Raw genomic sequence first — 13101 nt, 5'->3', positions numbered from 1 at the left:
AGAGGGCAGGGTTGGAATGGGAGCCCAGGTCTACATGCCCAGCAAATCTTGGCCACAGAGGCCTAAGTTGGAGCCCAGGTCCACCTGCCTGGAAGAGGTAGCTCCAGAGGGCAGGGTGAGAATGGGAGGCCAGGTCTACCCAGAAGGCAGATCTGGGCTCAAGTCTAGGTGGGAGCCCAGGTCTACTTGCCTGGAAGAGGCAGCTTGAGAGGGCACAGTTGAAATGGAAGCCCAGGTCTACCCAGCAAATTAGGTCTGGGCAGGAGCCCAAGTCTGCCTGCCCAGTAACTCCTGGCCACAGAGGCCCAAGTTCAACTGGGAACCAAGGTCAACTCGCCTGGAAGAGGCAGCTCCAGAGGGCAAAGTTGGAACGGGAGCCCAGGTCTACCTGCCCAGCAACCCCTGGCCACAGAGGCCCAAGTTCAACTGGGAGCCCAGGTCTATCCACCTGGAAGTGGCTGCTCCAGAGGGCATTTGGAGTGCGAGCCCAGGTCTACCAGGCAGGAGCCCAGATCTTCCTGCCCAGCAAACCCTGGCCACAGAGGTCCCAAGTTCAACTGGGAGCCCAGGTCTACCCTCCTGGAAGAGGCAGCTCCAGAGGGCAGGGTTGGAATGGGAGCCCAGGTCTACCCAGAAGTCCCAGGTGGGAGCCCAGGTCTACCTACCCAGCAACCCCTGGCCACGGAGGCCAAAGTTCAACTGGGAGCCCAGGTCTACCCGCCTGGTGGACCTGGGCTCTGGAGAAGGTAGTGCTCATGGCCCTCCCAACACAAACACTGGATCCACCCGGCCTTCGAGCACACTGGTTATTGAGACACTGGTGAGTTCTCTTCCACAGTAGAACAACAACTCCCAAGAGGCTTTGCGTGAACTCAATGATATCGTCGCGATGCTTCAAAGATTGCCCTCACGCTCTCCCTCAGGGGCGGGACTATCGTCATCGCTATGGCAGCGTGAGGGGCGGGACTAGAGAGCAGCGACCAATCGAGCGGACGTCCTGCTACCGGGAGAGCCAATGGCGACGCGGCTGGCGGCACTTTTGAAGGCTGCAGCCGTGGGCAAAGTTACAAAGGCGGAGTGCTTGAAGCGTCTCGCATGGTTGTCATGGCGCATGTGCGAGGCGGGCTGGTGAGTGAGTTGAGGAGGCGGGGCTTCTGCGGCTGGGCTGAATGGGGTGGGGCGCTCTGCAGGCTGCTTGTTGGAAGCGGTCACCTCACCCCCGTGACTCCCGACCCCGGTTGCCTCTCAGCTGAACGTCTGAATGGCGCTTCTCGCGTGTATCTGGCTTAAAAGGGGAGAGGAAGGGCTGTGGAGTGTCTGTCTGTGAGGGGAGCCGCCTCGCCTCTTGGCAGTCGCCCCTTGAGGGCTAATTCAGCTCTCTCGGTCCTGTGGAGGCTCTGGGGGCTCATTCACTGAGGGCTCCCCACCCAGCTACTCTCTTATGGGGGTCGTTGGCTGGTGGGTCAGGCGCCCTGTGTGGTCTCTGAGGGAGCCACAGCTGGAACTGTGGGGTTTTTTAAACACACAGACACAAAAACACGTGCCACTTTTTTGGGTGTAAAATATGCATAAACACACAAAGCACCGCCTTTTGGGATTATAAAATATGCCCCCTAAGTCAGTGTTTCTCAAACTGTGGGTCGGGACCCACTAGGTGGTTAACGAGCCAATTTCAGGTGGGTCCCCATTCATTTCAATATTTTATTTTTGATTTATTAGACTGGATGCTACCATGGGATGTGACTGCATTGGGAGAAAGGTTACACATCTGTACTTTTAACAGGTTATTGTGTCTGCTTTTAACAAAGATAGTAAATGGGACTTATTCTTGGCTAAGTGTGGCTAGGATTGCAGCCTAGAATTGTTAAAAATTTTCCTGCTGGATGACGTTACTTCAGGTCATGATCACTTCTGGTGGGTCCTGACAGATTCTCAATCTAAAAAGTGGATCCCGGTGCTAAAAGTCTGAGAAGCACTGCCCTAAGAAATAAGCTTTTATGGTGCAGAAGGTACACTTTGAGAAGAACAGCCTTTGTTGTCTTTTTCAGATTTCAAATCATGTGAAGACTGGAGTGATGGTGGATCAGGGAAAAGCTTGCAGCCAGTTGAATGGCATGAGGGATCCCTTGGGAGAAATAAGCAACAAAATAGCAATGGCCAGAAGACCCAAGGGAGCCAAGGTAAACACGTATCTTGTCACTTCTACAGGAAGCCTGTTTTTGAGCTCTATAAGTTGGTCTGTCTTCCCTTGGTAGAAATCAGAGAATCCCCAAGGAACAGAGGAGAGAGGTAACAGCTTAACAAATGCAACAGTGAGACACAAACATCCTGGTCTTGGGTAAGAGATGCAAGTCTTCCAAAGGTGCTTGCTTGGTAATGCAACAGAGAACAAGCTAAGCCACTGCCAAATTCCTGACACCGGTGCCATCAATGTAGCAATGTAGCAAGCTCCCTTGGGGATACCTGAGGCTTGTGTATGTTTGGTGGGAATTAATTTGCCTCTTTTACTACTGGAAGCAGCTTCTGAAAGTCTCTCCCCAATGTCAGAGGTGTGTATTTTATTGTGTGGTGTGGATATGAGCAGGCTGTTGTTTGAGAGAGGCAGTCAAATCCTTCCTGGAAGTGTGGATCTTCCCTGAAGGGTGGCTGTGTCTCTAGCATAGCATGCATCTCTTCTCCCTGCCCTGAATTATTTTTGCAGTATAAACAGGAGTCACTGCATTTACAGATTTAGAGAAATTGTCTCATACAGAAGACAAGCAGCCCTGCCCATGGCTTTCCATGGGGTGAATTTGTTTCTCCTTGCGAGCTGCTTTAGTCTTTGTTCCCTTAGTTGTCCTCTAATGCACGGGTGTAGTTCCAGGTTCACATTTCTTTGATCTTGCTTCCTTATGACTTCCTTTCTTTCTGGTTCCACCAGCATCAGCCCACAACTGCTCCAAATACTATCTTTTTTCTTTTCTTTCTTGTCTGGGGGAGAGACCTGTGCATCCTAAGTGGTATTCAAGTGTGAGACCTAAGCAACTGTGGCTTAAACAGCCTAGCTACCAGCTTTTTTGTCCTCATTGGTTCAAGACCCGTAAGGATGACTCCAGTTGCCCTGATAGGAATTCAGACCCTTGCTGAGTCACGAGGCTCATTGTATGCCCTTGAGTAAGTGTAATCTACTTTGCAAGGTGATTGCGAGGTTAGACAATAAGAGTAGCGCAGCCAGGATGCTATAGTGGTTTGGGAGCTGGACTTAGACCTGCAAGATCCAACTTCAAATCCCTGCTCAGCCATGAAGCTTCCTGAGTGACCTTGGGACAGTCACCATCTCTTAGCTTCATCTACTTCTAGGGTTGTTGTGAGGAGGGAGGAACTATGTACAGGACCCTGAGCTTCCATCCTTGGAGGAAGGGTGGTATAAAAATGTGGAAGAGGAATAAGGAAGCAAATGGCCTGAGCTTCCTACCTTTGCCACACACCCACCAAGCATACCTTAAAAGAGCCCTAGCCACCCTCTTAATTTTTACACTGAATCACTCCTGTTATCAGATTTGTCTCTTTACTAGGATTCTGTAATCACCTCTATGGATGTGCCTATGGAAGTGGATTTGTGCCAAGCCTTCTCAGAGATGCTGAGAAAGGACATAGAAGATGTTGATGCTGATGACTGGGAGGATCCTCAGCTGTGTAGTGGCTACGTAAAGGATATCTATTGGTATCTGAGACAACTTGAGGTGTGTTTGGGTAAAGCACCACCATCACCCCACTTCTCGCAACTTGGTGGATAGCATACGTTGGCTGTGGTCAGAAAATGGGTGTTTGTCTAGATGTGGCCTTGCATTCTGCTTGATCTGGACCAGGAGTCCTTCTAAAACTTCTGAATAAGCTGGGTCTCTCTAACAGGTACAGCAGCGTGTGTTCCCCTTCTATCTTGATGGTGTAGAACTCAACGGGAGAATGCGCGCTACTCTCGTGGACTGGCTGGTCCAGGTCCATACAAGGTTCCATCTCTTGCAGGAAACTCTCTACATGTGTGTGGCAATCATGGATCGCTACTTACAAGTAAGCTACAGGAATGCTGCAGAACTGCACACTAAATAATCTTTGTGCCTCCTTTCTTGAGCACAAAGGTTTTCATTTATATTAGTGTTATATTGCACCATCAGTGCACATGGTGGTGCATATCAAGTGGAAAAAGACAAATCCCTGCCCTGAGGGGCCTCCAGTCTAGATGGTGGTAAAAAGGAGAGAGAAAGGGAGTATTGCCTTCAGCTGGCTGTTGGAAGCTAGCGCTTGTAAGGAGGTTCCTCCTCGGATAATGAGAGCTCTTTGAGGGTGGCTGATATGGAAATGATTGGGGGGGGGGAGAGAGACTGAAGCACTGGAACCAAAGGGACAAAGAGCATACAGTATAAGAACTGGAAGTGTCTTCCAGTTAAGTCAGTCCACTGGTCCACCCAGTTCAGTATTTTGACTGCTGATTGGCAGGTGGCTCCATAGGGTTTCAGTTGGGAGGAGGTCTGTCCAAGCCCTAATTTGAGGTGCTGGGGATTGAACCTGGAATACTTGGTGTGCACATCAGGTGCTCTTCTGCTGAGCTATGACCAACTTAGATTGGGTTCTTCCCAGTGCTTTGGAAATGGTACCACAGGGAGTACAAAGCTCCTTCGTATTATTGAAACTAGAGATTCTGTTTTTTTCAAAGTGGAGCTAAGAGTTGGAACTTGCAAAGTCCAGGCTGGCATTGTGTACCATTTCCAAATTTGGCAGTTGGTCAACTGTGGCAAGGAAAGCCTCCCTCTGCATTGATTGTGAAACACGTCCTCAAGCTGGAAACCAAAAATATCCTAAGACTCTGAAGTCACAGGAGCTGACATGTGTAATATTTTGTTGCTTCTTGAAAGCACGTTAAGGTACTACACTGAGAAATAAGCCAGTGTTTGGCACTTGTGTGATACGACCAATCTTTTTTTGTCTGAACCAGGCTCAGCCCGTCTCCCGTAAGGAGCTCCAGTTGGTTGGTGTTACTGCCATGCTTTTGGCTGCCAAATATGAAGAGATCCATGCACCCAGTATTGTAGACTTTGTCTACATCACTGACACAGCGTATACTTCAGCTCAGATTAGGGTGATGGAGCAGAAGATTCTTAAGGAGCTTGACTTTTTCCTGGGCCGACCGGTACCGCTTCACTTTCTCAGGAGAGCAGCCAAAGTTTGCAAGGTAGGTCCATAGTCCAGCCCTTGGGGTCTGGATGGAATCTGATGCAGAGTCTTATGCAGATGTAGAATCTTGGAAACCAAGGTCTCAAAATGAAATGTTTGAGCTGTGCTTGCTGAAGACCTAGATTTCTGGACTGGCATGTACGTTGATCCTGCAGTCAGAAAATAGTGTCTTCTGCACTGGGTAATGTGAGCAGAGGAGCTGTGTGCGAGCAGGCTCTTGCTGCTGTTTTTAGTACCAAAACTGTGCCAAAGCTGAAATAAGGCAGATGGGTTGGGGGAGAATAGTTGAAGAAAAGGGGATGCATGAGCCGTATGACTGCTAGCTGGTAGCAGAAGATCAGTAGGCAAACTTGTTCTAATACAAAAGTGGACATGGACTCTTGGAGACGACAAGGAAATGAAACCAAGAGAGGTGTACAACAGCTGGAAGAAAATTGTTCCCTCTTACTGCTTGGGTTCTGATACAAGCCCCAGTGGGGAAAAAAGGCTGGGATAAATTGAATTAACCCATTTCTGCCTGGCCCACAGGTGTACACATTTGGTCCCTGTTGCATATATGGAATGTTGGGCAGAAATATCTTAAGAACTGCCTTCTCCTTGTTAGCCTTCCAGCAATGACTACCTGGCCTTTTCTCTAAATGAGTTGCTTTGAGGTTTTGTGGTTGTGTTAATGTGCGTTGCATTTTATTCTTTATGACTTTTTATAATTGCACTTTGTATTCTGTTTTGGGGCTTAGAAAACTGTTTTCTATATGTTCTGAGCCAGCTTGAGCATTCTATTTGGAGGAACATGTGGGATATATTATCTTCTCTGAGCATAGAGATTTAAACATTTGTAAACTTATGGGCAGAGAACTGTGTCCTTGAAAATGATTTCTTGTGTTGCCAGGCAACTGCTGAACCCTATATGTTGGCAAAATACCTCATGGAACTGACTCTTGTTGATTACGATATGGTGCATTATAATCCCTCAGAGATTGCTGCTGCAGCGCTCTGCCTGTCTCAAAAAGTCTTTTTGCAGGGCTGCTGGGTAAGTCTTGGCTGAGTGCAAGATGGTGAAAGTGGACACAAGGCTTCTTGTAGTCATGTCATCACATATTTCCTCCCATCGGCAATTCCTATGGATAAGTCCATTTAGAAGAAGTAACTGTGGGGGGGGGGGGAATGGTATATACTTCATGACTTTGGTTCGGTTTAGTATATATGGATTTTGGAGGGGTAAATCCTGAAGGATGGCATGAGGGAGTCTGGAGCAAGATAATGAAATGGGAAGATTTAATTGTTTAGCCCGTTTGATCCAAGTCTGCATGGTGGTGGGCTCACCTGCTATTTAGTGTTAAGAAAACCGTATCGGGCCAACAATGTGATTTTTAAAAAAACCTATTTTGTTTAATTAAAAATATATATTTTGTTTAATTTAGTAGACCCTTCTAGTCTCATTGCAAGGGTGCTCTGCTTCTCCATGCCAGCATTAAATTAGTACAAGCTGGTACTTTGTGTCAAATTTCTCCTCCTGAAAGTGTTTGCTTCTTGTGTCTAGTGTGGCTTCTAAGCAAGCATCTTTCAAGGCTGCCACAAGTCCTCAGAAAGTGCATGGCCTGTTGAAATTGCAGAAGCCCAAAGGATGTCTCTGGACAAATTGGGTACTCTGGTACTCATGGGGACTCCAGTGCCCTGCGTGGAGTCCTTTGCCTTACCCCATGAAAAACAGAGATACTGATTGCTAGAGCCATTGGTGGGTGTGGTATTTTAGAATGTAATGAGCACCAAAGGTTGGTCCCTGTCCCTAGAGGAGAGTTTCCAACCTAACTCTTACCAGTTAAGGAGACCACTCTGAAATGGGTCAAACGAAGGAAATGCCATGTGGTTTGCTTTTGTGAGCTACAGAATCCAGCTTTCCTTGATGAAGAAGTTGGGAATGTCTTATGTTTGGGACCAACTGTGGTTATTTTGTGGTCAGCTGTGACCACACAAAGACATGATTCCTCAAGTGAAAATGCAGTCTTGTATCTCATGCAGATAACAGTTTACAGTCTGCACTTGCACAGTGAGGCCTGGCCCACTAGTAGCTGGCCATTCCAACAAGCAAGGAAGATTGGGCAAACTTTGCCAGTTGATGACTTGGGAGCCTTATGCTTGTGGCTGATGGTTCCTAAGAGGCACCATATGTTGCGCCCCCTTTTTTATGAAACTGAGCACAAAGCAGCTGGTTGCTAATGACTTATTAAGGATAGAATTATAATGGAGTAGCAGAAACTCCTTTGATGTCAGCAGAAGCAGGGTGACCAGATCTAAATATCAAAGAGGGCAAGGCACCCCAAAATGCAGGACATCCAAGAAAAATGTAGGACATGACAAAGTAAAACTAAAAACACTCAAAAGTGTAGGACATGACAAAGTAAAACTAAAAACAAAGTAAAACTAAAAACTAAAAACCACATGAAATACTGATTTCATGGGGTAAATTTAAGCAATAATAATAATAATAATAACTTTATTTTTACCCCGCCTTTCTCCCCAAAGGGACTCAAGGTGGCTTACAACAGGTTAAAACAGATTAAAAACATAATTTAAAACAAATAAAAACATATTAACACATATCATAAAAACAGTAGTCAGATAAAAAATAGTCCGGTAAAAAGAGCATAGAGCAGCAGCAAATCATAAAAGAATCAGGCCTGTAAAAAATATAAAAGATGTTAAAAAGGCCAAGAACTCAGAAGGCTTGTTTAAACAGAAGGGTTTTCAGGCCTTGCCGAAAAGTCTCAAGAGAGGGAGCCATTCTTAAGTCAAGGGGAAGGGAGTTCCATAGCGTTGGTGCCACTACTGAGAAGGCCCTATTTCTTGCCACCACCCCACGTACCTCCCTAGGCGGTGGCACTCGTAAAAAGGCCTTCTCTGATGACCTAAGAGGACAAGCCGGATTGTACGGGAGTAGGCGATCTCTAAGATACCCTGGCCCAGAGCAGTATAGGGCTTTAAAGGTCAAAACCAGCACCTTGAATTGGGCCCGGAAACAAATGGGCAGCCAATGCAGCCGCTGGAGAAGCAGACTGACAGGGTCGAACCGCCTACCTCCAGTAACCACACAGGCCACCGCATTCTGCACTAGTTGCAGTTTCCGAACCGTCTTCAAGGACAGCCCCACACAGAGCGCGTTACAGTAATCTAACCTCAATGTCACCGAGGCATGGATCACCATGGCCAGGTCTGCACGATCCAAGTACGGCCGCAGCCGGCGCACCAGCCAAAGCTGAGCGAAGGCCCCCATACCCACAGCCGCCACCTGGAAATCAAGGAGCAGCTGCGAGTCCAGGTGGACCCCCAAGCTGCGAACCTGCTCCTTCAGGGGGAGTGCAACCCCATTCAGCACAAGCCGATAGTCCAGCACCTGCATCGAGGATTTCCGAACCAGGAGAGCCTCTGTCTTATCTGGATTTAATTTCAGCTTGTTAGCCCCCATCCAGATCCTCACTGCCTCCAGACAGCGCTCCAGGCCCTCAACCGCCACCCTGGTGTCTGGAGGAAAGGAGAGATAGAGCTGGGTGTCATCGGCATATTGATGGCACCCCACTTCAAACCCCTAGATGACCTGTCCGAGCGGTTTCATGTAGATGTTAAATAGCATGGGGGACAGAATTGAGCCCTGTGGCACCCCGCACCTCAAGGGCCAGGGTGTCGAACAGGCATCCCCCAGCACCACCATCTGGGACCGATCCTCCAAGTAGAAGCGGAACCACCGCAAAACAGTGCCTCCAACTCGGCCAATCGGCCCAGAAGGATACCATGGTCGATGGTATCGAAAGCCGCTGAGAGGTCCAGCGGGACCAACAGGGACGCACTCCCCCTGTCCAGTCCCCGGTGTAGGTCATCCACCAAGGTGACCAAGGCAGTTTCCATCCCAAAGCCCGGCCTGAAACCAGATTGAAAAGGATCCAGATAATCCGCTTCATCCAAGACCCTCTGGAGTTGGGACGCCACCACTCAGTTACCTTGCCCAGAAATGGGATGTTGGAGACTGGCCAGTAGTTGTCTAACACAGTAGAATCCAGAGAGGGCTTCTTCAGGAGGGGGCGAACCACTGCCCGTTTCAAAGTGAGTGGTAACGTCCCCTCCATCAAGGAAGAGAATAAGTATTATTACTTATTATTAAATTTTAAACTATATTACATATAATTTTTTGCATGCAAGTTATTAATTACAAGAAGGCTATGTGCTGCCTGGAGGGGCCACTTACAGGGAAAAGGAGAACATTTAAGTTCTTTTCCAGGACACAAGGCTAAAAAGAGGATGTGTCCTGGAAAAAGCAGATGTCTGGTTACCCTGGCTGATAGCATATCAAATGTGAGGACAAGCCCTATCATGGGACAGAAGACAGAGGAACTGGGCAACTCTGTTCCAGAGCAATCTTACTGAGCCACAAATGTCACATTTCAGAATGGGCTTTGGGAAAATGCAGTGAAATGGATCTATGCTAAAACGTTCATTAGAACTGTAGCTATTTACTTATTCATTCATTCATATCCTGCATTCCTCCATCAGAGAATTCAAAGCTTCCTTGCATGGTTTTCCTGGGTGGTCTCCTATCAAGACTATACCTAGACCTTCTTAGCTTCAGTAAAGTGGCTGCATCCAAGTGCCTTGTTCTGAGAGCCTGACCGGAAATGAATGACTGACTTATTTTGAATGAGATTTGCAAATTCAGATTTTTCAGCCAGCCTGCCCACACACAGCTACAGTGGCACACTGATGTTTCTTCCAGCTTTTTACAAAAGCATTCCTGCATGGCTGGGATTCTCACTTGTCATAGGAGACCAAGCAAGTAGGAGTAGTGGGGTCACTAGTTGGGTGCAGAGGGTGTGGACCTCACTGGGTGATGGCACTTGGGGGGGGGTAACACCACTACTGGCCAAAATTGTGAAATTTTGGTATTTTCAAATAATACCATCGTGTTATATTATTCAGTGCAGAATGTTAAGAAACAAACCATGTTGAAATATCTATATTCTATCAAAAGATACGAAACGAATAACCAGAAAAAACGCAACTGCCTTATGTAACAAAAAGTGGATTTCTTTAACTCAAAACTCACCAATGAGACTGAAAGCCAACGAGGTGGTGTTATGACACAGCAGGGAACCAGCAAGGTGTTAGTATGAGTCAGCTCTTATTTCCATGTATGAGAGTTAATTCTAGAACTGTTTAGTTGTAAGTGCCATCACGTTGGCCACTGGTTTTTTGTTGGTTACTGATTTGTTGGGTGACCTGTACTGTTAAATATTTAAATAAATAAAGTTAATGGCGGTTACACCAATCCTAGTGATGCCACTGCATTTAGGTTGTGCATATAATCCATACTGTAATTCTGTATGGTCCGGTACAGGAGGAGGTCCATCACGGGGGTGATGCAATGAGATCTTGTACTGGGTGATGCAAACCCTAGCAATACCCTAGTCTGAGCAGCAGCTCCTTGCCAGTTTTGAAGGCTTCTGAGTTTTGTTTCCCTCTTGTAGAACCTCAAGCTGAGTTATTACACTGGATATGAAGAAGAGAATCTTACCCCAGTCATGCAACACATGGCCAAGAATGTGGTGAGAGTCAATAAGAATCTAACAAAATATATTGTAAGTATCTTCCCCGGCACAAATGTCCCCAGATGTTGCTATGGATGACTAATGTCATCCAGAGGGATCATATGGCACTTCAGAAGTTCTGGAACAAGCGTGTCAAACATAAGTCCCACAGGCTGAATCTGGCCTAAGGAAGCTCTTTATCCAGCCCCTGTGCTAATTGGGCTGTGCCAGCACCACCATCACTTGCTTTCAGCTGCCAGCTGTGAAGTGACTTATGGGTAGTAGCAGTACTGCTGAAAGAGTGTTGCTGGGAGAGCCTAATTATCACAGACTGCCCTTTCAACAGCACTGCTTCTGATGAGGTGTCACTTTGCAGACCACCTGTTAGTTGTGGAGCTGTGAAGTGATGCCTTGACAGAAGCAGCGCTGCTGAAAGGGTGGCCAAATCTTGAAAATATGATCAAGATTTGCATATTTTCTCTTGTCATTTGCAGCTAATGGGTTCCTAAGTGGAAAAACAAGTGTTTATTTCTGGTCATCACCTGTTTAATGACACTACTGGCTCTCAGCAGGTGCCATGAATGCTGTTTGGCCTGCTGTATGGAATTAGTTTGACACCTCTGATCTGGACGATGCTCATTCTCTTCAGAGTTCTAGAGTACGATGGTAGATGTCCCAGATGCAAGGACCATTGGGAATTTAGTTTTTAGGGCTCCTGAGTCCTGTGGACTGCGTGAGGGTGGGGGGAGAGATGGTGGTTGCTGCTGCTCTTGTCTTGGGAGAAGAGGGAATTCTAGGGGAGAGGGCAGTTTCAAAAAGTGAGAAGGCAAGCTTTGAATGCAACCCTTCTCTGATAACTGCTAGAAGCAGTTGCCTTTGAAATACTGTATTTGATTTTGAAGCATGTGTGGTCTGACGTGTTTTTTCTGCTGTACCTCCCACTGATGGTACCAATGAGCATTTGTCATGATATCTTTGTGCCCAACTGCCTTATAATGGTGCATGCAAGTGTACTGTTAAGGCCTCCTGTCTTCTGGCTAAAGAAAGGTGGGGGTAGAAACCTTCAGGGCCAGCTTACCTACCCTTCTCTGTCCATTTCACTCTCGACTGTAGAAACAAGAGCTGTTTAAGGCCAAAAGCAGGAGTGAAAAAATCCATTTGGCTATTGCATCAAGCCAGGACTTATAGTCTCTTCTTTTGAACCTCCCACAGGCAATCAAGTTCAAGTACTCCAGCAGCAAGTTCATGAGGATTAGCACCATCCCTGAGCTGAACTGCACTTACATTAAAGACCTTGCAGCACATCTGCTGGGGGAATCCAGGCAGCTGACATGAAGACTGCTTGCATTCTTATGGAAAAGATGCCTTCTGGATGTGGCCTTTGGAGGCCTTTTTAAGACAATTAAATATTCTGTATGCTTGTACATAATAAAGATCTTGTGGAAGCCCTCCTCCCTTTTTAAAGGCACTCTGAGAAATGAGCAGGAGCATATTTGTAAAGGTAATACCTAGTCTACTCACATTAACCTTGCACTTCATGATTCTCCAGGCTAACAGCTAAAAGGGAACATTTTTCCTTCCTCCTTGAGAGAAGATAGGAACAGGAACCTTTGAAATATTACTCAAAATTAGTGGGACAGGTGGGAGTCTGAGAACACTTGGGAATTGGGAAGGGTGAAGAGCACGGTAAATTACCTTAATCTTGCACCAGAGTAGAAAGTCTAATAAGTTCCCTCACACTGATGGGTCAAAGATAATGCCTTTCTTTGCAGTGTATGGGCTGTGATGTGTTCACAGCTCTGACTTTGCTCTGTTCTTGTCTTAGCTGGATGTTTGAGTAGTGTGGGTGTGTATGTTCTCCCTAGACTACTTTGACTCTTTGCACTCCACTTGAAGACGCTTTTGTTGATACTTGTTTGAATTATCTTAGATTTGCTGTAGGAGAATTATGCTTCTGGCCCAATTTATTAATATTTCACAATCAAGGCCAGCCATACAGGATGACAAAAGAAGCAACTTTGCTATTTTCATCTTCCCATCTCTGTTCTGTTCTGTTTTATTTCGCTTTGAGAGAATCATCTCAAGGAGCTGGGATGCCTGTAGCGCTGATTTTTGTGTGTTGGGTTTGTAGACAATAAAACAAAGGATGTTTTCTAATGCTTTTCCCTATAAATGTGGTGTTTGTCTTATAGAGTATAGCTTCTTACCCACAAGTGACAGAGGGGTAACTGAAAGTAAGTAGTCACAATTACAACCTCAACTCTAAAAATGTAACATTTACTGTAGGGCTGCACAGGTCTTCTTATCACCTTTTATC

General features: G+C 46.6%; 1 protein-coding gene across 1 annotated transcript; it reads left to right on the top strand.

Annotated features, from left to right (window-relative positions):
* Nucleotides 1-1451: 1451 nt before the first annotated feature.
* On the top strand, nt 1452-12731 carry CCNB2 (cyclin B2). The gene is made up of 8 exons (XM_066635075.1): nt 1452-1676; nt 2049-2180; nt 3555-3722; nt 3892-4050; nt 4973-5209; nt 6101-6241; nt 10725-10802; nt 11997-12731. Exons 2-8 carry the CDS (start codon nt 2076-2078, stop codon nt 12117-12119), a joined length of 1011 nt encoding a protein of 336 aa, XP_066491172.1. The 5' UTR covers nt 1452-1676; nt 2049-2075; the 3' UTR covers nt 12120-12731.
* Nucleotides 12732-13101: the final 370 nt, after the last annotated feature.

Source organism: Tiliqua scincoides, chromosome 8 (genome assembly GCF_035046505.1).
Source record: "Tiliqua scincoides isolate rTilSci1 chromosome 8, rTilSci1.hap2, whole genome shotgun sequence".
Lineage (NCBI taxonomy): Eukaryota > Metazoa > Chordata > Lepidosauria > Squamata > Scincidae > Tiliqua > Tiliqua scincoides.
The sequence above is the reverse complement of the archived record's forward strand: the minus strand, read 5'-3'. Positions and strand labels throughout refer to the sequence as shown.